A 26,426-nucleotide genomic window follows, 5' to 3' on the forward strand; every position below is an offset into this window, starting at 1 on the left:
AAAAGGTAGACCTTTTTTAAAATGGTGCCACTTTCCCTCCAACATTGTCTGCATTTTTTTAAACAGCATTTAATTGCAAAGCATGTTAGAAACCTAACACCAGCGTAACACTGGAAGAAACTCACCACCTGTGGTGAGAGGAACAGAGTTACCATATCTGACTCATCAGTACCTCAGTTTGCTCTGTTCCTGTCACCACAGATGCTGTCAAACCTGAGTTTATCCAGTGTTCTTTGTTTCAGATTTCCAACATCCACAGTATTTTTTTGCCTCTGTATCTAGCATTCTCCTCTACCTTACCCCCACAAGTAAAATCTGTGGATGCTGGAACAGTTACCCTAAAAGGACATGAGCAGCAGTACCTGGAAGTTGCCTTCCACACTTTGGACCATCCTGACTTGAGCTATTTTGTGTTTGCTGAGAGAGTCAAGATCCTGGGATAGCTTCTCTAAAAGCACTGGTGTACCTACAGCCTAAAGACTGCAGCATTTCAAGAAGGCAGCTCCCCACCAACTTCCAGGGCGCTGTAGTGAACAATAAATGCTGGCGTAGCAAGTTAGGTCCATATTCTTATGAAAGAAGAATAAGCATAACTCAAGACTGGGGCCGATAGACATCTGTTAATTGTTTCAGGTATGACTATTGAGAATGGAACAAAGATGCAGGATGGGTTTTAGGTACATTTCAATCAGGTCATGGGCACAGTGACAGAATTGAGGGGCTGAATGATCTACTGTTCAACAGATGCACAGGTCTATATAAAATAAATAATCAATTAGCCATTCTCTCCTAGCGTAGCAGTAGTGCTCCAGTTTGGTTCAATGTCCACAAACCAGTGAATAGAATCTCATCCAGGACTCCTGCTCCCAGTCAGCTTTGAACTGACTGTTGAATAAGCTGAGGGCAGGGTGATGGCATTCTGTCCACATGACAACATTTGTTAAAGTACCAATAAGCTGTTACTTGTGGAATTTATGACTCAGACCCTCTGGACAAAGATGGCAAGCATTACAGTGGGTGTATCCATTTCTTGGGTGTGATCTCTTTAACAGAATGCACACTTGTGGGAATAGAAGGAAATAATTGGCAAGTATGGTCATGAAAAGCTTCTGAAATTAGTTGTTCAGGTTGTAATGTAAAATGGTTCATTTTGCAAATGTGCTATCTGACCTCCAAAGCCTTTTGAAAAGCCATCACTTAATTTTGCCTCATATTGATGTGCAGTTATTCTCCCTTCACCAGAAAGGGCATACTAATGGAAATCACTGTTTTGAACAGCTAGAATATCTACTGAAATATTTAAAAAAAAAAGTAAGCATTAACCTATGCACTTTCTACTCTTTGACTTTGTGTTCAGATATTTGGATAGTAAAATACCAAATAATAGTTTGTATCTCAGGAAGGAACTATTTAGCAGTAGTGATAAAATTTGAAATTTTCTTTATGAATATTTTCTTAATCGGATGCAGTAACTTGATATGGTTGCTGAGATGCACGCGTAGTATCTTGTAAGTCGCTGGTTTCCTGTGGGATTTCTATTGCATGAAATTGGACGGAGCAGTTTGAGCTATTTCAACAGGTGGCATGATTTTCTTGTCTTAAGTTTCTTCCATTTCTGAAGACACTGTTCCAGAAGTGCCCATTTCCTCTGACACCTAACCCAGGTGACATTTCTGGTTGGCAAGCTGTTTAACTATGTATTGCAGCCCAACCAAATAATTTGATCATGTGCTTTGACTGGGAATTACTGGTTGATTGTGACTGGGAGCTTTCGCACATTCTACTCTACCAACCCTCCCTGAAATCAGGGCATTAAGGTCATTTGTAACTCCATACACCACTACCTCCTTCCCCAGCTGACATCAGCCAAGATGCTGCAGATGAACTATGGATTGAAATTGGAGCTTTAGCTGCTGTTAGCCCCCAAGAAGATCTTTGAACTTTCCAAAACCTTTCCTTAATGTTCAACCACACAGTGTGAATATTCTTTTTTTTTCCCCTTTACGTCTTCTCTCTATTGTCTGTTCCAAATATGTTTTCACTTGGGATTAGACCTCCCCTTTTCATAATTATGTTCAGAAGACCTTGTTTGTTCACTCTCCATAGCACTTCTCCATTTGTTATAAATTTGGCCGATCCCATTGCCATCCTTTGTTCTTATTTCTTTGTTACCAAATTGCAGACTCTGTAAGTACAAGTTGTTGCATGGATTGAAGCCCTTGGAAATAATGGAGGGTAGTGTTGGAGAAGTAGATCTGTAGCTAACATTGACATGGATGAGTTGTAGTATTGGTGAGGTAGAACAGCTATGGGAAATATTTTTGGAAATGGGTCACAGTGATGTGCAAGCTGTGGGCGAGCAAGGGGCAAGGAACTTTCCACAGTTTTGGGTACAGTCTGACTTAAGAGCTAAAGTTAGAAGTCTCACTATAGTCCACCAGGTTCATTTGAAATCGCCAAGCTTTCTGAGCGCTACTCCTTTACCAGGTAACACCTGACAAATGAGCAGCACTCCGAAAGCTTGAGATTGCAAATACACCTGTTGGACTATAAGCTGGTGTCATGTCACTTCTAACTTTGTCCACCCCAGTCCAACACTGGCATCTCCACATCATAGAATAAGGTAGTGGAGGCTAATGTGAACTGTATAGTAAAAGATGATGGTTTACATTATTTTAAACTAAGAATCTATTATGAAGCATTTTTTTTTTAAAAATCTGTTATTGGTTGGTATAGCCTGTTAAAGTTGATCCTTTGAAAATGTCTCCTCTCTGGGGTGACTGCATGACAACAGAGTCGAAAGAGATTGCCAGCCCTCAAATCCTCAACAAAATTTGTTATAGCTTGCAGTTCTATCTCGGTGTCTAGATTAGAGTGGTACTGGCAAAGCACAGCAGGTCAGGCAGCATCCAAGGAGCAGGAACATCGACGTTTCGGCAAAAGCCCTTTATCAGGAATGGCTTTGTCTACTTCTATCTCAACTATCACAAGGAATGTTGTCAAAACTTGTTACTAAGCCATGTAGGGTGATGTATTAAGTTAATGCCCCAAAGCTTCAGTTGAGATGGCTTTTTAAGGATGCTTTTAAAGTAGAGGGGTGGTGAGAATTTGGCATTCACTATTTGAGACAGCTGTAGGCATAGCTGCCTATGAGAGTGTGAGGAAACTTGAGATTATGCAAGGAGTCCGAATTGGAGAAGTGCAAAAATTGGAGTGCTGCAATACTGGGGGATGATAGCAAGTTCCTGAGAAGAGGGGGAAGGGAATGATTTTAAAATTAGGCTGAGAATTTTAAAATGGAGTTGTTTTCAGACCAGGAGTCAGTGTAGATCAATGCCTACAATGGACTAGTTTGCCTGTGTTGTAACTGAATTCTTGTAATTGAAATCAGGAATTCATTGGAAAAGTCTATTATGAGCAACATAAAAAGATTTTGTTTTAAATTGGCCTTTTTCCTTGGTAATCTGGATCAGGAACTGTGACTTTTTCATCCTGACCATTCACCAAACCCATTCTCCACCTGAAACCATTGTCAGCATCACCATGGTTACACAGCCCTAGGAACAGACAAATTTTGGAATTTTGTGCACTTTCTTGAGGTGCCGATCTGGAGAGCAGCTTTATAAGTTGGAATCAGGAAAATGTTGCATGTGATGTTCCTGTGCTAGCCATTAATATTGAATGGTCTGGGGGGCTCTTTAATGCCATGATTTTATGGTCTGGTGACTGAACAGTAAGTAACTCTGCACTCTTGTCTCTGAAATCCTTGCTGCTGGGAAATTTTATATTTGTACCTTTTTTAAATGCTCATCTATTTGTAACTTCCAGAACTGAGAGGCTTGACTGTTTTGAAGGCTTGCTTCATTCTTTTTACAGCAATATAATGGTTTGATTGTAAATCAGCTGAAAGTTTCATCTGTTTAGAAACAGCAAGTTAATCTGATACTGTGCCTCATTGTCTTGTTGAGAGTTTGCACCTGCAAGGTTTCACAGAGATGAGCTTCCTATCTTGTTTGTGAGGGAGGTGAAGCTGCTACATGAAGGGAAAATAATGGGTGATGTAATCTGGGTCGCACCCATGTAGCTCTAACAGATGCTTGCTGCCTGGAATTGGCAATCTCATGGCAGCAGCTTACTTGTCTGTCCTTCTGACAGATTGGTGAATGGCATGTGACACAAGCAGGAGAGGGGGAGAAAAGGCAGCAAAGCACACGTTGAGGACATTAAAACCTTCGAGCAGCGGGAGTATTCCTCCTCAGGACAGGATTACAGTCATGCTATCTTTCATTTGAGCCTATTATGATTTTAATGACAAATTAAAACTGAAAGATGGTTTTAAAGTTTAAGGTCACACTGTTGGGACAAGAGGATTTTTTTCAAGGGTTGTTCAACTTTGGAGACCTGCACCAAAAGGCACTGAAGATGGGTTGATTCCATTGTGCCTCAAATGCAGTGTTATTGGGAGTAGATGAGAATGTGAAATTGGAAATATAATCAGATCAACCCTGATCTTATTGAATGACACAGCATGTTTGAGGAGCCAAATGACCTACTTCTCATTTTATATTTGAATGTTAAATATTTAGCACTGTAAGCCCTTTTGATTCACCTGAAGGTGCAGTGTGCATTTGTGCTGGGATGCACTTGCAAGAGACTTCCATGTACTGGCACTTCACACAAAGTGGCCAGTGTTCATCTGTGAACTGAAATGTGTTGTTTGATAGTATCACAGCTGAGCTCTATTGTGCCCTTATCTGCTATTAACAAAAATGCACTGAATAGTGTGTTTACAAATGTTGTAGTGAAACCCCTGTGACAATATAAACCAGTTTGTACGAGTATGATTTTTTTGTTTCCTGTTCTTTCATGGATGAAAGCATTTGTTTCCCATCCCTAACTGTCCTTTGAAAGTGGGTAGTGAGCCTCTTCCTTGAGTTACGGTAGTTGGTGTGGCACTGGACAAAGTGCCTGAGGAGCAGGAGAGTTGACGTTTGGGGCAGGATTCTTCATGGCTGAAGGGTCCTGCCCCAAACATCAATTCTCCTGCTCAGCTGCTGCCTGACTTGTGCTCTTTCCAGTTCCACACTAATTCATCTGACTATTCACCTGCAGTCCACACTATCTCCTAGCTGCTGCAGTGTGTGGGATATAGGTGTATTCTGAGCTGTCGGGAAGGGAGATCTAGGATTTTGACCTACCAAGAAGTGAAGGAATGGTGACCATTCCAAGTCAGAACAGTTTGTGCCTTGAAAGGAAACATGTAAGTGGTGGTGTTTTGAGTCGACTGTGCTTCCCTGCTAGGTGGTAGGTGCAGTTGAAGAAATCCTGGAGTTACTGAAGTGCATCCTGTAAATGGTATTCAGTTTTGTGACAGTGCATTTGTGAAGGGAGTGAATATTGAAGGTCATGGGTCTATTGTCAAATTAGGTGGGCTGCTTTTGTTCTAGACAGTGTTAAGCTGCTTGTGGTGTTGGAGCTGTGCTCATTCAGGCAAGTGACGTATATTTCAAGCTGAGTCACGTAGTGTGTAGAATGCCTAACTCTGACCCCTCTCATAGCCAGTATAATTTATATAGCTGGTCCTCTTTCAGTTTCTGGTCAGTCATAACATCAAGATGTTGATATTTTTGGTTCTTCATTGCTTTCTCTCCCTGTCTCAACCTAGCTCATTGTAACATTGCAACTTGGCTGGTTGACAGTTAAACAGGCAGTAAATGTGAAATACTGCACTTCCCTTCTGGTGCAGAATGCTGGTAGCGCAGTTAACTGGCAGGTTGAGGGGAAGCAACTTTCCTCAACCTTCGCCTTTTTTTTTTCTGTAAAACTGTGTAATGGAAATTAACTTCACTTGCTTCCTTCAGATAGAATTTAAAAGCAAATCTCTTTTTTAAATAGCTACAGTGCAAATAAACTTGCTCAAAGCTTGCAATGCCAGATCCCTTGGTGACGTTGCAAAAATCTTAAGATGCCAAATTGATCAGAGACATTGGTTTTATTTCTGGTCTCCGGTGTTAGCTGATCTCAAGATTATCAGCATTAGGTAGTCTGAGCTATGTAGTGCAATTAGATGGGAAAATTGGCCCTGGTTCATCTCCCGTGCTCCAAATTGAATCCAGTAATTTCACCATGAAAGTGATAGTTGTAAATGTCTGCTACGAACTGGATTAAACTTAGTATGGGCTAAGGGAGGCATATCTATCTTAAATAACCTGCTGTCCTTCCTAAAGAGGCGTGCTGAGAGATCAGTGGGCTATTGGCACCTTTTTGAGGTGAAAATTCTGCTGCTTCAAAACTACTTTTAAATTAAAAGTTGTGGTTCAGCCATGCTGAAGTGTGTGAAGAGGGTGTGAGCTGAACTGCACATCGTCCCTATTTGCTGCTTTTGTGATGAAGTCATCGGTGCTATAAATGTGCTCTGTTTCACCATCCAATTCTCTACAGAATGTTGCAAGCTATTCTCAGATTTTCACAATTAGGAAAGGAGTTTTCAGAGTCACAAGATGCTAATAGCATTACAAAAAGGCACAACTCATCTTGGAATGACAGAGTTTAGGTCAAGCACCCTCCTATCAGAGGGAGGGGAGCATCATCAAATGTTTTAATGTGAAATATTTTGGCATAATGTACTAAATCCCCAGCTTTGGAAAATGGATAATGTGTATAATTGAGTAATTTTAAACTATAGATTGTCATATTTCCAACTCCACACAGGCTGATTTAAAATTAATTCTGAATGGGGGGGTACGTTAGGATGGGGCCTCTTTAGGGTAGCCTACAGCCACATAGTGCTTTAAGGAGGCAGACTATTCTAATGTGTTAATATTTAAATAAAATACATTGAATATCATTTGTCATCAACAGACAAGGGTGATTAGCTGACAATATTTTGTAATTTTCCTTCTAGTTAAACTGGTAACATGCCTATCCCTTTTTCCTCTGTCAGCATTCCCAATTATTCTGTAAGAGATGCAGAAGTCAAGTTTAATTTAAATCTTGTGGGGTTGTTTTGTCTTGCTCTATAATTCCAGGAGCTCCCACTGTGCTTAGGAAACAGTTGTCATGCGAGCTCCCAGAAGGATCTTTCGGATTGGGTAGGGGTGGGTAATTACATTGAGGAAGGCAGGTATTTGTAGTAACCTCAGCCAAATGTGTATTTTCCAGCATGATCCACAGGATTGTTGATTACGAATCTGACTACTTCCATTACCAACCATCACCCCTCTCCCAGTCCCCAAAATCTCCAACTCCAGATGTACCTTCAGGTCCAGCTCTGGGGTGTTGATGCTCACTGGTTATCCTACTGTTGGAAGTAGCTAATTTGGTTGAGTGGGATAGTAGCTACAGTAAGTTTTATATAGATGGTAAGTGGTTGTAGATGCAAAAGGTTGATGCCATCTTGTGCCTTGGCAACAAATACATGCTACCAGCATTGGGTTTTTTCTGCCTGTTACTGGAGTGTACTATTCACTCTGCTAGTGCTTTCAGTAATTGGCTTTGATGTCTACTCAAATCAGATTTGTTACTCTCCTAGTAAATTACTGCTGAGAGTTTTCAATCTACTCTCAACTATGGACCTTAAGCAAGAGTGGTGTGACTTGGCATAAATGTAGGGGTATGGGTGGGTTGGTGTGGACTTGTTGGGCCGAAGGGCCTGTTTCCACACTGTAAGTAATCTAATCTAAAAAAAATGCCACCCAAAATATTGGTGATACAGATGCATTACATCATCACTGATACTTTAATTGAGTCAGAATAATGGACTGTCACCAGTGTATAAGAAAGCTGTTTGAATTGTGCAATAGGTCTTTACATGTATGCTTGTAGTTTAGACAACTTGATACTGGGTGTTAAATTTGCTTTGGGTTTGAATTCTTAATCTGTTTTAAAGACAACCTATTTCAAACAAGTTAACAGTTTGTGCTCAGTTCCTGAAAAAAGGAGGCTGATGGGACAAGATGTAAGACCAATGCATTGGTTTTCTCCCTTTTGTTTACCTTTGTTTGAAAAAGCCACATCCTTTGGAACAGTAAGGTGTAACATTGCTATGATGATCAGAAATTCAATAGAAGGCCATTCTCAGTCATCGATTAGCCTCTGATTTAAAAAAAATTGTGGATGTTGCAGGTATGTGTTAAAATCTCCCATTTATAGTGAAATTCAGGTTGGGGGAAGTGTCATATTGGACTGTTAACTGTCCAAAAGATACTGCCAGACTAAGTACTGCTCTGATAAGCTATGTACTGATTTGCATCTGCACAAGTGCTGCCTTCAGATTTTGGAAGTATGTGAACTTGGGAGAAGTGGTGTGTGGATGAGGGCGTCATTGTGCCCTGTGATGCCTTTGTAGTCAGAGCCTGTGGCTGCTGTCGTTAAGCTCCATGTGCTGATGAGAAGTTGAATGTGATGGCAGCAAAATCAGATTTAAGCCATGATCACTGGGTGGTGATCAAGGGAGAACTTATAGCTGGTCTCTCCATCCTAGTCACCCACCCCCATCCCTTTTTTTGCTTCTGAGGCCAGTTGTAACTGCAGTGGCTGAGATGAACCAGCTTAGCACTGAATTTGATTACTGTTTAATCAACATAATGCTGGAAATATCAAAGATGTTGCTGTTGGAATTTTAAGCAGCATGTAAGTATTTATGCACTGCCTGCAATGACTATTCTCAATTTAAATGTTTGAAAACAGAGCAGTGTTTGAAAGGTTCTTAATTAAAGGACGTTTTTAAAAAGTAACTTGCAATGTGGGTTGTGAACAACACCAGTTCAGCCTAGGTGTAGATCTGTGTTTGCCACTCTGCAGGGTAGTATGTCAGAATATTGGTGTTGACCCATCCCCATGTTTAGATTCTCTTTGCTGTTAAATGCATGTCACATAGGTGCACCTGAGCTTGTATATGAGTTTGGCTTTCGAGGCAAACATGCAACCACCCAGTTGAATATAATTTATTTGTTCATTACTGTAGTGCCAGTGGCTGTAATACATTCTTGTGCCCAAGTGTTCTCTGGCTTGGCAAATAGCTCAATATTCATATGCCTCATTGTTCTTCAATGCCTAATTAGACTAAGTGTAAAGTAGGAGTGTGACTGACTGCTGAGCAGTTTTCTTTTTGTAGTCCCTGATGTGCAATTGTAACACTAAGCTTGCATCCAGTCTATTAATACCAAGCCATTACATTGGTAAATTATGCTGATCTAACAGATCTTCCATTGTCAATGTTAAACAGTTGCCCCACAATGTTCATTCTGGTGTTGAGCATTGCATTCCACGTGGTATGTGCAAAACCCTTCCAAATCTACATGCTGTGAAAATGAGTGAATAAATGAAGGGTTTTTAAAATTAATTGTAAAGCAAATCTTGGATTTAATTCAATGTAATATTGAGGATGCTCTGTTTCCTGGATATCATAGGAAAAAGAATGCACCTGAGAAAATGGGGCCTAATGGTCTAAGCTTGCTACTTCAGTCCTGCTCTACCATTCAGTATGGTGGCTGATCATCCAATTCAGTCTCCTGTTCCTGCTTTCTCCCCATACCCTTTTGATCCCTTTAGTCCAAAAGCTATATCTAACTCCTTAAACATTTCCTAGAGGGCTGCATTGGGAAGCAGCGACACATTTTCGGGATTTTTGGGTAAAGACCTAAAATGTGAGAACCAAGCTCAGAATTGCCTGCATTTAGTTGAATGAAATGCCATCAAGTTGCAAGGCTGTACAGTTCTTGTGTTCCTACAATCCTTTTCCTCATGCTATGCTGAGTGTCCTGGTTCCTATCTCTGGTGCTGTACCAGGATAGAGCTTTATAAACATGGTGTGAACTACCAGATGTTCTTGCCAAAGCTTCTCTTGAGTTAGAAACCTATGGAGATCAGGAAAAAGAACCAAACCAGCACGTTGCCTCAGATGGACTTGGAAGATGCAAATAGACTTAGTACATTTTCTCTCAACAGAAGCATTTTGGAACATAACCCATCATCACTGTTGGGTAATATGTACCAATGAGATTGTGGATGCTGCCCTGCACCTCCTAAATATCTATTCACATTCCAGTAATTGAATCTTCCTATTGAAGCATTATTTGCTGCAAGGTGCGCACTTGGAGTCCATAGCATCTGAGACTCTTGTTGCATTAGGAAAATGAGCAATTCTTGTTGAACACTGAGTTCCTAAATTACTGTGTGCAGCTGCAAAGGTTAGACAGCAGCAGAATAACTGATTTTGCAAGATCTTGCAAGTTCTCGGATTCTGTAACGGTCTACTCGTGTCTATTGCAAGTTGATTCTAATTTTTAATTTACTTTCTCAAGTAAGCATTTGCTGATGGTAACTTGATCACTTGGACTAAGAATAGTTTCTGCAAATGACGTCTGAAATTTGATTATATGGGAGCTCATTCAATGTGATGGAATTTGGATGAAGTTGCCAACTCCAACTGGGAAAGAAAGGCCTGAATCTGTTCCCTGAAATTTTGCAACTCCTTCAAGATGCACTGGCAGCTTTTTGATCATTGCCCCAGAGGAATTTGTTTTTCCTTCTGCATCAAAGCATTCAGCCTCTGCTGAGAATGCCATGTTGCTTAAGGGTATGCTGCCCCTGATTGGGCAGTGCTGTTGCTCGGAGCGGTCAGGTGTACGATACAACTGTATTTGTTTTGAACAAAACTTCACAAGTGCCTGAAAATGACCAGCAGTGCAATTTGTCCAAAGCAGAACAGAGTCCAGAAAGAACACTTTGAGCTACCCAGCAGGAAGGTGAAGTACCAGTGATTACAAGTCTGTCACTCTGGTGAAGCCAATTTGTGATTTAAGTGCCTTGCATAACTTTAGTGATTAGGATTAGACGAACACACAGCGTAGAAGGAGGCCATTCTTGTCCCCCAACACAGTGCAGACTTTTTTTGACAGCCATCCAATTAGTCCCACACTCCTACCCTTTCTTCCCCTTCCTCTAAGCCTGCAAGTTTTTTCTATCTTCAGGGATTTTTCCCAATTGGGGTGTATCTTAGACCATGATTTTGCTGCATGAAATATGATCCCATTTCACCTCTGGTTCATTTTCCAGTGCTTTAACTCAGTGTCCGAGAGTAACCAATCCTACTACCGCTGGAAACAAACTTGCTGTCTTCAATCTACCAAGCCATTTTGCAGTTTGAATATCTTTAAAACTTCCCCAGGCTGCTACTATCACAAGTTTTGTTTTGTGTATCATGTACCTGTCAGCCTAAGTGGAGACTGGTAAAGATGGTCAACTGTTTTGTTTTTCTGTTGTCGATCTGTGCTCTGTGAATGTCCTGCTTTATCCTCCCTCAATCTTCAGAATCTTGTGCACAACGAGTGGACTTAGCAGAGATGACAGTGATCTGCTTCCGATACCTTTTATTATCTGGTGATTAATTTAGTCAGGCAACCTAATCTTCTGTCTCCCACAAATAGATTTAACTGTTCATCATTTCTAACTCTCCCTGGTATTCTGGTTGGGAGTAGAGGTTGTTTGCAAGTCTGTGACCTAATCAAACAAAGTTCAGGTGGTGCCATGAGAAACATGAGTTGTTTGTTAAAGTTTTAATGATTGCAGACAGAATTCCCCACAGTACAAGTATACGTGAACTAACTGCTTTTTTCTTTCTTTCTTAAGGGGTTGTGTGAAGATTTGAAGCTAATTCTGCACTGCCTTGCCCAGTCGCCATATACCAAGAATGCATTTGGAGATCAAGGTGGCTTTAAATTTCATTATCTCCTACCTGTATAACAAATTACCCCGGCGACGTGCAGACCTGTTTGGGGAGGAGCTGGAGCGGTTGCTAAAACAGAAATACGAGGGCCATTGGTACCCAGAAAAGCCGCTGAAAGGATCTGGTTATAGGTGTGTCCATATTGGAGAAACTGTGGACCCCATCGTTGAGCAGGCCACGAGGAGGAGTGGGTTGGATATTGAAGATATTCGGGCTAATGTTCCTCAAGAGTTGAGCCTCTGGATTGATCCTTTTGAGGTGTCCTATCAGATTGGTGAGAAAGGAGCTGTGAAGGTCCTCTACATGGATGACAATGAGAATAGTGCAGAATTGGACAAGGAGATAAAGAGCAGCTTTAACCCAGAGGCCCAGGTTTTCACTCCCATCACTGACCAGGGCAACTCCTTGTCCAATTCCCCTTCTCCATCTTTTGGGAATTCTGTAAGCCCCACCTTCATCCCAAGGTCAACTCAGCCAATCACATTCACGACTGCAGCCTTTGCTGCCACCAAATTTGGGTCCACCAAGATGAAAACTGGAGGCCGGAGAATGGCTCGTTCTCCCACCAATGGTTTGATGAAGCAGAAGGGGTTGTCCACATCGATGCACTCACTGGTCCTTGGAAACAACCAGATGCCACCATCCTCCCTTTCTCCAAATGCCAAGGAATTTGTCTACCCTGGTTCACTGAGTTTGTACTTCGGGAATGAAAACCAGTCATCCTCTGGCCCAGCTCCATTCCCTAATGCCTTTGAGGTGCCACCAATCTACAATAATAACAACTTGGGAGAGAAGACCCCATTTGTCGAAGGACTTGACTTCAACTTGAACACCATGCAGTATCCTAACCAGCCATTTCAGCCAGTTGTCTTGGCTAACTAAAATATGTAGTGAAGAATCCTTTCTATACATAGAACACAAAGAAGGCCAACACTAAGATTAATTAAAGTTGAAGAGCACTTCGGGAACAGTTTAACATTTAACCTCTAAACCCCACTTGCAGTCTCAAACAGTGTTCACCATCTCCCAAGTTGTCAAATTTTTTTGAAATATGTCCATCACATTCATGCAATCCATAGGGAAGTTGTAGGTTTGAGTTATAGTGAGTTTTCCTATCTCATTCTATATTCCACTCCCCCAAAGGTGGGAGGGGGGAACAGGGCACCAAAGTCCATCTTAAAAGAAAAGTGGATGACTGAAATATTGGAATACTCCAAAATTGAGTAAAATAAAAATCACTATTTGTAACTGGCAGTCTTATCCGTTTCTCACAGCAGTTAGATATGGGGCATTACCTCACATCTGTGCCAGTATTTCTGTGTTTGATTTTTGCACTGTAGTAGCAGCTGTATCACAGTTGCTAGGAGAACACATTATTTCCCTTTTTTCAAATTATTGCTATAGTGCTACAGGATGGGAAGCCATGACCGACAATTTAAGTTTGGCAGGTTCACAGTGAAGCAGAATTCTGCTAATATAGCATTTTAATGCGATTAGTGTATGTCTTAACTGGTTGTCCACGGAGTCTTGACATTCTTCCTGTTTGCCCTCACTCCCCCCTCCTTCCTTTTAAAACTCCAAGTGTTGTCAAAAAGAACACCTCGCTCTGAACTGCAGCAGAACCTGTCATCTTGGTGTTAAAGGGCTTTGAAGTTCTTCGTTCATGCTAATCTCATTTTGGATAACTACTGTACTATGGCAACTAGCAAAAAAAAAATCTTGTGAAGCTGTGGCATGTACTGTGGATCCTGCTATTTGGACAAAATACTACACTGCATTGTGCTAGCTGGTTTAAAGTTTTACATTGAAGATCTACAGTACCTTGCATCTCACCGAGAACCACCTACTCTTCAGATTATGCTGCAGGTTTGGTGAAGTGAGCACTCCACAATTGTGCCAGAAGTAGCTGTTTTCAGAGATTTTTTTAACGGGGTGTTTGTTTGCATCCTAGATATTGGTGAGCCTTTTGGAGTACTCTAGTTTTAAAACTCATTTCTTTCATTTTCCAGTTGGGCTATTTGAGCTCTGCTGTCTGTTCCTCTTCTTACTGTGTGAAGAGAATGATGCTCCACTTGGTCTAAGGATCAGTCAACACCCCCCTCCAAACAAAGTCAAATGTTTGGCTGGTGGGAGGGAAAGTACCAAACCTCAGGAAGAATTTCTGTTGTGGATGCCACAAGACATTCACCTCAACTGTGAGATACGACAAAGGAGAAGAGATCAAAGACTGCACTGGATTTGAGTAACTGGAGTCAGGGAGTGTGTTTTGTGATACTTGTCTGTAGCTGGTCAGGAATTGAGTGCATAAGTCATGTTATCTGTTGAAAAGCTCTGCTTCACAACTGGTTCCTGCTGTGTTCAGCTGTCTACATGTACCAGGTTCACACCATATGTCCATGTCCAATGTATGAGTGGGATCTAATCCTAGAAAGGAATGAGTGTGACCAAATTAGAGTTGAGTTGTATTGTATCTTCAACTATCCTCCCTCTCCAGTTGACAGCACCTTTTTTTAATAAATGTTATGTTCTGTACGTTGGGTATTGAGGAGCTGCACTACTGGACCATTCCTGTTTTCCCACTTCAGTTCTTTTCAAATCCAGCATTGACTTAAGTTGTAACGTTCCCATTCTTTGCAGTTTAAATGACAATCCAAGGGACCCCTCTTTCCTTAGCCTATAAGGAATAGTGGCATATGTCTGCGGTCACTGTTTTGCATATGGTCTGAATCTAATGTTCCAATTGAAAAGTGAGATCTGGAAATGAGCTTGCAGTCCTTGTTGCAAACCTTACAGGTGAAAGTCCTTCAATCATCTGTGCAACTCCCAAGAACCTGACCCTCTTTGGAAAGTTTGTTCTGAATTTACAAATAACAGCACTTCAACTGCCTGTTGAGATGGCTTGCTACAGTCTAGATTTTGCAAACCCCTCCGCATCATTCAACTAGGTCCCAGCTAATCCTGTAACTGGAGTGTCATGTGGGGTGGGTGGGAAATCTGGGGGACTGGCCACATCTGTTAGTTTAGTAGTGAACATTGAGAGGAAACGCCAGAGGCCTCTGAAACTGAATATGCTGTATACAGCATTCTATCCAGAACCCTCTGTTTCTGTATTGTAATGCCATGCTTGTTCAGTCACTGTTAAAACATTACCACATATGCAGCAGTGTTTACTACCTTGTAATTTACAGCAACAAAAAAAAACTCAAGTTCAAAAGTTGTCCTTGAAACATTAGCAATATTTAAATTGTCCAGGGTGAGCAGCTTGGTTCATCAGTCCCAGAAATGAGCAGCGATGATTTCAATTTGCTAAATATTTTATCTCAATGCTTTGGAGCATTGCTGATTACATTTTTTGCTGCAGTTATAATTAAAAGGTTTGTTACAGCAATTAATTAGTTCATCCACACGGAGAAGAATTAACTGGGTTTTGGCATAACAGCAAATATTTGTAAATGTAATATGGATCTTAGCAAGGGGATCTTGTACTGTTTACAGCCAGTGAGATACTGAGCATATTCTGAACCTCAAAATAGCTCTTGACTGCTTGCTGTAACCCCTCCTAATCAAGTGACTAAACTCCTAAGCAGCTGATTTCAAACAAAAGGATTCACTTAAATTTGATAACATGTCTAGAACAGCTGCAGTAAATTGTTTCACAGAGGGTATTGGGTGGGTGAAGGTCTGAGTTCGACTTCAAATTTGCAAGCTAGTTTTTCACACTGCATTCTGACATGTTGCTGATGCAGGGGAGTTGGGAGTGAGACTCCTGGGCCTGAGCCAGGTTCGATCAGTTTGCTGTTCTTTTAATCACTTATTACAAACTACTCCTCTGGCAAAGGAAGCAATCTGCTCGGAGACCTTTTTTTCCAGTATTGTTCTGCTAGAGGCTATTAGAGATAATAGAAATGTCTTCTCTGATTTATTTCCCCTTCTTCCCCCTGTGGGAGTTGTGCAGGTTTTTATATCTCGCAACCAAACAGTGTTGCTGAAATGGGAGGAACAGTTGGGTCCAATATTAATTTCTTTGCCAGAGGCTGTAACCTATACCAGTGTATTACATTTCAGGCAGGGTCTCAACATTTTTGGGATAAGCGATAAGAAATGTTAGGAAACTACCTGTCATTGTCTGAAACAAGAGCAGATAACCCTTGGACTCCTAGCTCTTTGCTTATGACTCATTTGCAGATGTATTCTAGAGTCTAGTCCATGTGTCCCTGGGGTTACTTGCATTTGAGATTCCCTACTATTCCAGTCTGTTGCTGGTCTGGTGGAGATCGCCAGCTTTTGGCCCTCTCCTGGGCCTATGGTACAGTTTGTTGCTGTGTTGATCTGCTCCCACACTAATGCTGTACCCATGACCTGACTTAGTGAGGGTTCCAGCCCCGTCCTGTGGGACAACTATAGGCAAGCAAGCCAACCTTCATTATATAATGGTCTTAGCATTAATGTGACTGGAATATTGAATTGCTGAACTATCAATGGTTCTGCTGCTTTAACCTGGCTTGTGTACTGTAGTGTGGAATCCTTTCCCGAAACACTGAACTGAAAGAAGTGACTTTTATTAAGAAAAACACTCAATGGGTACTGCAAAGAAACATGAAAGGTCAGACTATCCTTTTTTTTCAGTCTTTATGCTCTTGAATTGTATTGACAGTCCTAAATTTATTGAGCCTCTTACATGCACTTAATGAACAAGAATAGGCCCATTGATGGAAAAAAGGATAAAGAATGGATCAGCAAGTTAAATACGGTCTAATCCATTTGATTACTATCCCAACAATTCCATAAGAAGTGATGTATCCTGAGCTTAGCAATTGCAGTTAAATGCACCTATACGGAGACTGAACTCTCACTGCTGTAGTAACTTTACCTATAATTATCCTGACTGTAAGATGCAGCATTAATGGACCTTTTAAGCTAATATGGTAGTACTGAGCCTGTCATTAGTTGCCGGTATTTCTTCTCCCCACTTCGATCCTCTATTCCAACATGAGCAGCATTAATAGTTAACAAACCTAGACTGGTGAATTTGCAAATTACAGAAGTTAGAAATGGAGTTGGTAGCCACTGATCATCTCATCTTCCACTCCTTTCCTCCCCATACCACCACCACCCATCCATCCACCCACCCACCCTCCCCAGCAAGACCAAAGTGGCTTGCTGGCCTCATCAGTCTGCACTGTTGGAGTGCAATATGTGAGCAGCAGTGCTACCACTACCTAATCTTGTAGCGGCGATTTAGCAATTGTGTAAGCTTATACAAGAGGGTTGCATTTAAACATTGATCTGGTCATTGGTTTCTGCATTTTTAAGCACGATTGTATTGGTATCTTTAATGGAGTACAGTTCTCTTTTTAAAGAAAACACTTGCAGGTGAATGGTGCACTCTTTTCGGGGCAGGGGAAGGTTTGGAGAAGCTATGGTGATTGGTAAAGAAAAGGACTATTGCAAATATTGCTGTCCAATTCTAGGAACACTATATACTTGGCTTTCTAAATCAAAACAATCCTGACAATGTCTGTTCATGATCAATGTCCAATGAACATTCCGATTCCTCCAGTGTTCCTCCATGCTCCTGTCATATGGGTGGATACCCAAGTAAACAGGAGGATGGCTGGCAAAGGACAGTTGAGAAGTGAAAGGTGATCTGCCTCATGAATTCACTGTTCGTTGTGTAGAAAGAGGCAGTCCTAATTTAAGGGCAAGGGGTTTCTATTGGGTTAAGATGACAACGCAAGACACCTTGCTTCACCATCTCCGAGGCGGCAGGTTTAACGTAAACTTGAGGTTTTCTGACCTTGCAGCTTCAGAGGGCAATCAGCACTCCAGCTTCTGATCACCTCGCTCTCTTTTTTTAACCCCCCCCCCCCTCGACATTTTTGCAGTTTTCAAATGTGATAATCCCACTTTTTTTGGAATGTGTATCTTTGATTTCATGACTTGAGAGCAATGAAAATTCATTGACGAATGCTATTGCTACTCAAGTCTTTGACTCGTGGCTATGATGGTGAGTTTGAAATCACTTGGAGCTAGTGAAGCTGCGTGCTACACCAGTTATGATGTCTACTGAGTTTTCTGCCTTGAAAAAGAATAAAATGGTCAAGGGAGGGAGATGTGTGGAAACTTTCGGAGATGCATAATAGCCTAATTTCTAAGTAACTACATAGCATCCCTATTTCAAGAGGTTTATGGGGGGAGGATGAGAAACTGAAATCTTTGACTTTTAACCCTTCCTTCCACTCCTCCCTAAGTGTTCTTCATTGACAATGATGTATTATACAGATGTTAGCTTTCTTTACTTGAACATTAAAAACATTGTTTGGTTTTATTTTATTTTTTAATGGATTTGGCACTAACTGATCGAAATCTTAAGTTTCTTTTTCCTTTTGGTTTCCTTTTGCTTGAATGATTTAAGATGTTTGTAAAGGTTAAGAGTATATATTTCTAATGTACATTGTAATTTCATTTCAGATTTCATATGCAACAAATTATTTTTTCAAAAAAAATTGAAAACCAAGAGATATTGACATTGTATGCTTCAGAAAAAGACATAACGATGGCAGGATTTTTTCAAATTATGTACATTTTACTTTCTTGAAAGGAATGGTTATTTTCTGTTAAGGAAAGCGGATGCAAATAATTCCTTTATTGTAGACTGAATAATATCCCAATTTTCTACTTTGGAACATTGTGCAATACTTGCTTGATGCTAAAATGTTTTTTGCAGATTTGTTGTAGGTGAGGTCAGAGCTGTATAGTTTATAATGTTCCGGATCTTTTTTAAGTTTGTATTAAAAGCATGAAAATTGGAGCTGCTTGTGTGTAGTACCTTTTTTTTTGGTTGTTTTTTCTGATTAAATTGGTCAGATTGTTCAAGCAATTAACTCGTGCCTAAGGAAGGTTATGCTTGCCTGGCTCCACTGCAACGTTCAACAAAACTCAAGTTTTAAAACTTGATGCTGCCCCCATGCTCCATAGAGCAACACAATATGGAGCTTGGGTGTTTCCCAGTCTGGGCCGCAATAGGTGCTGGCATCTCCCTCAAATGAAACATAACAGCTTCATTTCTGTTAAATAAAAAACAAAGTACTGCAGATACTGTAAATCAAAAACAAAATCAGAAGTTGCTGGAGAAACTCAGCAGATCTGGCCACATCTGTGAAGAGAAATCCATTAACATTTCGGGTCCCATGACCCTTATCTCAGAACTGTTCTGAGGAAGGGTCACCGGACCTGAAACATTAACTGATTTCTCTTCACAGATGCGGCCAGATTCGCTGAGCTTTTCCAGCAACTTCTGGTTTTGTTCTTCATTCCTGATTTTTGCATGCACTAGTTGCTTGCAATTGGTGTAATTAGTGACCAATGAATAGAAGATGGGTGTGTAGCAACTTGAATATAGTGTTTTTTTTGTGTAGCAAAACAGCTCTGCGCTTTCAGCATTATCAATTAAAGATTTGACTTGTCACTGAAGGAGTAAACAGACAAATAACTGAAGGCATGGCCGTAAAGGTAGGTTTTACGAAGAATCTTAAAGCAGAAGAGAGGTGGAAATATGCAAATACCAGAGCTTATAGCCAAGGCAGTTGAAGACCGCTGCCACTGGTGGAATAGTTAAAGATATCTGAATTTGCTAAAGGCAACACTAAAACAGCAGGCATCTCTTCCAACAATGGCCTAAGCAAACAAGTTTAGTCTCCTGCTGTTTTCAGCTCTTAACCTTAGCCTGTTTTACAAAGAACTTTGGATCCAAAGGAACGTTATTCGCAGTTTTGATTCATATGTTTGCTGTTGACTACGTTTGTCATCGTGAGTTGGGAATGGTGTGTCTGAGGTTTTCTCAGTCTGCCTGGTTTCTTACACAACCCATCATCAAGGAGGATGTTTGTCTGACATTCTCACTTCATTCCGTTTGGATTTTTCCTGTCTCTTAATGGTGACAATTTGCAAATTCAGGCCCCAAAAGGCTGCTAATCTACACAGATCAAACAGCTGGAAAAATTCTGAAAGTGAAGATGCTCTCAAGCTGAAAAATCAGATTGGAGAGATACATATTTAATTTTTTTTTTGCTTCGCAATGGCTTAAATTTTATTTGACCATTCCCAAATGGTCACAGAGCCACATCCCTAGTTGTCCTTGAATTGAGTGATTAGGCCATTAATTAACCACTCAGTGATTACTTGTTGACCAGAGCAATTTAAGGAGGGCAAATGTCCTGCCCTAATGGACATTCATAAATCAGGGTTTTTACGACCATCAATAGTTTCATGGCCACCATCCAGAGCATTTAAATGGTTATTGGATAGGCATATGGGCAAGAATGGAATAGTGTAGGTTAGATGAGCTTCAGATAAATTTCACAGGTCGGCACAATATAGAGGGCTGATGGGCCTGTACTGCGCTGTAATGTTTTATGTTCTGTTACCAAGCCCAGCTAATTCCGACTCAAGTCTTTTTTTAAAATCAACCTTTCAGATATGTTATTACATAATTCTGCAGCAGCTGGAATTTGAACTCCGGTTTCCCTGTGCGAGAAGAGCCCCAAATTCACAGATCTATAATTTGAACTTGCGAATTCATCTAGCTGCTATGGTAGAATTAGAACCAGAATCCATAGCGAATCCACAGCAAATCCAGTCCACTACGCCTCTGTGGTCTGAGCTGGCAGGTTGTGGCTTGAAAATCTGCCTCTGAAACGATTGCAAATCTTGAGGCTGATGCTCCAATACAATATTGAGAGGGTTCTGCACCAACCGGTGAAACATCCAAGTGAGGCTCCATCTTCAATAGTGTTTCAAAGAGCAAGAGGCTTTTCCATCGGCATGGCTGCTATTTATCATACCGACCAACATTGCTAAAACCAATTATCTGATTGTTATCCTCCATGGTATATAAACTTTCTGCCATTTACACAATGTTTAACTGGCTGTAAATTGACTTGAAATGGCCTGAAGCTGTGATAGGTGAGGTGTAAGTGAGAGTCTTTAAAAGAGACCACAGAATAAGTGTAGTTCCTATCAAGTGACTCATGGCAACCACAAATCCACATTCTGCTCTGTGGTAAATCCTACACGTATTTTCTCTTTGGAAGTACAAAAGCAATAACTTCCTCCCTCTTTTTTTTCCCTTCCCTTCCTCTCCCCCTCTCCCCTCCTCTTTCTCCCTCCCCCCCCCCCGTAGAATTTACTTGAGGGATTTGATCCCTTTTTGAGATGGGGTGAAGGTTGCAAAGCAAACTGACTTGAGGGGAGGTTTTTACTGGGGGGGGGGGGGGGGGGGGGAAAGGGATTTTGGTAAACAAACTGCCTCTTCATAGTAGAATTCACTTCCAATCCATTATTTCTCTTGTCATGGAACAATCTGTCTTTGTGATTTGACAAGGCTTGAGTTTTTTCACTTTTATTGAGCTGTTCTTTCACTTCCCAGAACTTGAATTCAAATAGGAGAAAAATCTTTTGCAGACCTGACAACTGAACAAGGGAGAGCTGTAGCTCAGCATTCTTTGTGGAAATTTAATAAGGGCATTTGATTTTGTACTTAAATTATTGGCAAATGTCCTGTTGCCAGTTGCCCTTATATTGGCTGGCTGAAGAATATTTTGCACATAGAGGAATTGCTGATTGCAATTTTGATTAGCGACATGATTCAATGGTGCACTAATGGGACATTTGAAGCGTGTTGCTCCAGCAGCTGGGACTACCAAGGGCATTTAATGGAGTTTGGGTGAAATTTTGACTTGATTCCTAATGGACACTGATTCACTGCAAACAATTCAAGAACTACTTATGTTTATCCAACCTTAGCAGATAATGCTGAGTATTTCTACTTGAATTGAGTGTATATCCTTATCTAGTAAAATCCTAATAACTCCGTCAAATCTCTCATTGAGTTCAATAGTTCAGTCTGTGCTGTCATGTAAAATTCGCCAAATGAATAAATGTCACCAGTTATCCCTTGTGACCACAGAGCATTCTGTACACTATTACAAATTTGTACATATTTTCAAACTTTGAGATCTAAAAATCAATGAGGGCAGACCTATACTCCAAGACTGCTGTGGTTGTGTACATGAATGTGAAAGACTTGCGTTCATGAGTTTATGGTTTTTATGAAGCTCTGCAGTGCTTTGCAATCAGCAAACTTCCAGCAAAACAGTTCTCAACATCCACAATGAGATTGTGATCAATTAATCTCTACTGTTACATTGATAAATATTGATGCTCATAAACATATCATCTGCCCTTCAAAATGGCATCCTGGGATATTTTACATCTGAACTTCAGTTTAATGCCTTGGTCACAAAGCAAACCAATATTTTAGCTTGAATGGGTGCCATTGGTGGTGGTGGAAATAGTGAGACTTTGTCTTTTTTAAATTTAACTGTCCTTTTCTAATGGGTCTTCAGTTATACTGCCCTCCTTCAGATAAATGGCTGTACTGATTATGTTATGAAGAGACAAGTAATTGTATCGTGGCTTAATGAGTTGTCAAGACTACAAACCTTCACAGTGGTATAGTGCTCCTCTGCATCAGTTGGAACTGCTTCACTGTAGCCAGTGACTGCCGGATCTCACTATAGGCATTGCTGACTGTCTGAAACATTTTCAATTGTATCCTTTCCTTTTTCTTTAATGTTTGAAGGGGTGGTGGGAGTTTGAGGGAGGTGCTGACCCAAGGAAGTGTCCCATTTAAAATAACGGTGGCCCCCTTTAATCTTTAACCCGTTCAATATCCTAGCAAAGGGCAGTGACCGAGGAACTGAGTGTGCACCAGCGGGTCTGAGTCTTTGGAGCTATTTAAGAAATGAGCAGAGATCCCAGACCAGTACTGTCACCAGGCTGTTGGGAAATCTCTGGGCTGATATTCGGGGAGAGTGAGCTGCAGGGGAAGCTGGTGGATAATGTGCAAGGACCAATTACTCTGCTAAAGAGAATGTTGGCCCTTTATTGTAAGGGGATTGGAATACAGCAGTAACAAAGTCATACTCTTGATTCATCAGTCTGTTGGTGAGAGCACATCTAGAATACCAGGTGCTGTTTTGGTCTGATTAAGCAAGGGATGTACTGACACACTTGGTGCTCCAGTGAGGGAGCACTGAGTTGGGAACCGAGAGGGCACAGGTTAAAGGTGAGGGGAAAGATTTATGAAGGACTTTTTCACACAAGATGGTGTGTGTAGCAAATGAGCTGCCAGATGAGGTGGGTATAACATTTAAGTGGCATCTAGATGGGTACATGACTAGAAAGGGGTTAGAGGGATATGGGCCAAATGTCGGCAAATGGGGCTAGATCAGAATAGCTGTCTGGCGCTGACTGAGTCTGTTTTCATTCTCTGACTCCTTGGAGGTTGGCATAAAGGTTTTAACTAAAACATTTGGGCAGTGAGATGCAAAGTTGAATCTGCTCTATCAGCAGTGAGATGGGTGATAACTTGGCTTTGGCCGTATAGGGTGTGAAGGATCTGAAAACAATCCTAGAATTTTTTAACAAATTATCACAAATGATGGTGGGTCTTACAAGCAGGAGATATGGTACCTTGGGGGAATGGAAGGAGGTGTAGGAGATTCTAGCTGGAGGTTTCAAAAGATGGGCACAAATGTAAGATTATTCATTTTGCTCTCTAGTTCTAACTCAGTCATAACTGTGCCCTGCATAGAGTAATTCTGATGAAAGGCACTGGACCTGAAATGTTAACTGATTTCTCTCCACAGATGCTGGTAGACCTGAGTTTTTCAAGCAATTTTGTTTTTGTTTTGTTCCAAGTTATCTTTATGAAAGAACCATTCAGAACGCCAGGATGTGCCAATCACTCTAGCCAATGCCATATTTTTGAAGTGCAGTCACTATTATAAAATAGTCGACTTGGCCTTGAGAGGGGTATTAAGATTATTAAGCAGTTTATTGTGGTTCAGATATTTAATAAACAACTCCTAAACAGCTCTTTCAACAGCAATGTTTAAAAACACAAGATTCAAAATGCAGACTTTTTACATGTTAGAGTAATGGCCAATTCAGTTGTTGATTAACATTATAATTCATTTTTTAGTACAGATGTAGGCCTTAAGCCTTTGCCTCCTGGCTATCAATTATAGAGCTAATATACCCTTGTTTCTTTAATTATGACTCTGAATATAATAACTTGTTTTCCTGGGTTTTCTTTTTAGCAACTGGATCAAGAGTTTTATTTTGCCAGCTAGGTTTTGTTTTGGATTGGGCAAAAGGAGAAATGATGGCCTAGTGCTATTATCGTTGGATTGATATTTCAAAGGCCCAGGAAGCTCATGGTGACCTAAGTTCAAATCCTGTCATGGCAGATTGTGATGTGATCTAATGAGGACTATGAATCCATTTAGATCACTCATGGCCTTAAGAATGGCAGTTTTCTTACCTAATCTGGTCTGGCCTGCATGTGACTCCAGACCCATAGTAATGATGTTGACTCTTAACTGCCCTCTTGTGTAATTCAGCATAGGCAATAAATACTGGCTTAGGCAGAGACACCCTTATCCTGGGAATGAATTTTTTTACAACTCTGGCAATTATAGCATTTTGAATGTCTTCGAAGACAATCCTGTTCAGGCTGTTCTTTTAACTAGTTTTGTGTAATTTTTGTCTGCGACTGAGCAAGGCCCAGGAACACACATCTGTCTTGATTGCTCTGGGTTGCCACTTCAGGCCTGAGTATCAGCTACCTTTCTATATCTATTCAGCCAAGTCTTAAGAATTTTGTATGCTTCAATAAGTTTGCCTCTATTTTTCTAAACTTAGTGAGTAGGTTGGACCTGTACTCCCATCTCAAGATAGTCCTTCCATACCTGTGACCAGTCTATTGTTATAGACTAGTCCAGACCACTCAAAACATTCTTAAGCAGGCATCCCCAGACCATACTTTTGCAATTTGTTTCACTAAGTGTACAGTGAAAATTATCTGGAGTATGAGAGCTAGGTTAACTACTAGATTTTTAAACAGACAAAGATTTATTCACAAAATTACACAATGAAACACAAAGACCAGGATAAAGAACCCCTACAGAATTCCACTTACTTAATTATGCTGTTTTGAATATATACAACAGTACCAGTAAGCAAGCATCCCTTTAAAAACAGATATAAATTGAACACATGCTTACAGGTTGAAGTTGAAGGGCAGAAACGAGAGAGATTCCACACAGCTCCCTGTTGAACTTCCCAGGTCAAGACTGAACTAAAACTGCTCAGCTAGAGAGCTGACCACTCCCCTTTCATTATACAGGTGCCTTCTAAAACATGATCACTTTGGCCTGAAGTTTTATCTGTTTTACATATAAACAAAAGGCCCCTCAAAATCCTTTTCGTGTCTGTACCAAACCAGACTGATCGGAGCCTGGCCTGGTTGCCCTTGATTTTTTTTCAGAAGGGCAATAAGAGTCTCCTGGAGCCAAGGAACAGCTTTTAGATTAAAAGGGCTTGCTTTGAAACACTATGAACAAACAGTAGTCTGGTACAATCTTGTTCTAATTAGGTCTTGATTTTATTTCCTGCATCATATCATGAATGCCTCATTATGCTAAGGTATTTTTTTTTTCTGGTGTGCTTAAGTGACCGTCACAGAAGCAGCAAGGAGTCAATTTTCTTTAATACCCATTTCCACCCATGTCCCTGCCAAAGGATTATTGCGAAAATCAACTGTGGCAGCAAAGGAACTGCGGATGGATTCGTCCAATCTATAATATTCTGCTAACAATGATTACACAAAAGCCAAAATTGCCTTGGGTATTTACCCTATCCAAACTTCATGATTTTATAAACTTCTGTAAAGTCACACCTCAGCCTCTGATGGTCTAGGGAAAATAGTCCCAGACTACTGAGCCTCTCCCGATAGCTCAAACTCTCCAATCCCAGCAACATTCTTGTAAATCTCTGCACCCTTTCAAGTTTAACAATATCCGATAGTAGATAAACCCAAAAGAAATCCTTGCAAATACTTCAGAGCAGATTCACAAAAATGGTGCCAGGGCTGAGAAATGTCAATTCCATGGTGAGGCTAGAGAAAGTGATTTGTTTTCTCCAGAGCAGGGAGAAAGCTTAGAGGAAATTTAATGGGTTGCGCTTGAAACGGACGGATTTAGGTTTGAGAGGATGCACCTACTAATTACAGTATACCGAGCTACTGGGTAAAGAAGCTGAGGAGGTGGTGGGAGCCTCTCAATAATTGGGATTGTATCGCCTGGGCTGGTGAGGGAAGCCTATACAACAGTAATATCTGAAAACAAGTTGGATAAATTGTTTAGAAGGAAATAAAGGTATTATAGAGTCATTGAGATGTGAAACATGGAAATAGACCCTTCGGTCCAACCCACCCAGGTCGACCAGCTATCCCAACCCAATCTAGTCCCACCTGCCAGCAACTGGCCCATATCCCTCCAAACCCTTCCTATTCATATACCCATCCAAATGTCTCTTAAATGTTGCAATTGTATCAACCTCCACCACATCCTCTGGCAGCTCATTCCATACATGTACCACCCTCTGTATGAAAAAGTTGCTCCGTAGGTCTCTTTTATATCTTTCCCCTCTCACCCTAAACCTATGCCCTCTAGTTCTGGACTCCCTGGCCCCAGGGAAAAGACTTTGCCTTTTCACCCTATCCATGCCCCTCATAATTTTGTAAACCTCTACAAGGTCACCCCTCAGCCTCCGATACTCCAGGGAAAACAGC

General features: G+C 40.9%; 1 protein-coding gene across 4 annotated transcripts in view; it reads left to right on the top strand.

Annotated features, from left to right (window-relative positions):
* Nucleotides 1–18,539, top strand: part of LOC122542291 (protein Tob2-like) — a 33,780-nt gene extending 15,241 nt beyond the window's left edge. For 2 of the 4 annotated variants that reach the window (XM_043679885.1, XM_043679886.1), the window contains exon 2: nt 11,632–18,539. In XM_043679885.1, coding sequence (XP_043535820.1) covers nt 11,693–12,610 — 918 coding nt within the window. In that variant the 5' untranslated portion in view covers nt 11,632–11,692 and the 3' untranslated portion in view covers nt 12,611–18,539. The remainder of the gene's footprint in view (nt 1–11,631) is intronic. The other 2 variants (XR_006309771.1, XR_006309772.1) reach the window with 2 other exon arrangements.
* The last annotated feature ends 7,887 nt before the right edge of the window (nt 18,540–26,426 follow it).

The sequence above is a fragment of the Chiloscyllium plagiosum genome, chromosome 39 (assembly GCF_004010195.1).
Source record: "Chiloscyllium plagiosum isolate BGI_BamShark_2017 chromosome 39, ASM401019v2, whole genome shotgun sequence".
Taxonomy (NCBI): Eukaryota; Metazoa; Chordata; class Chondrichthyes; order Orectolobiformes; family Hemiscylliidae; genus Chiloscyllium; species Chiloscyllium plagiosum.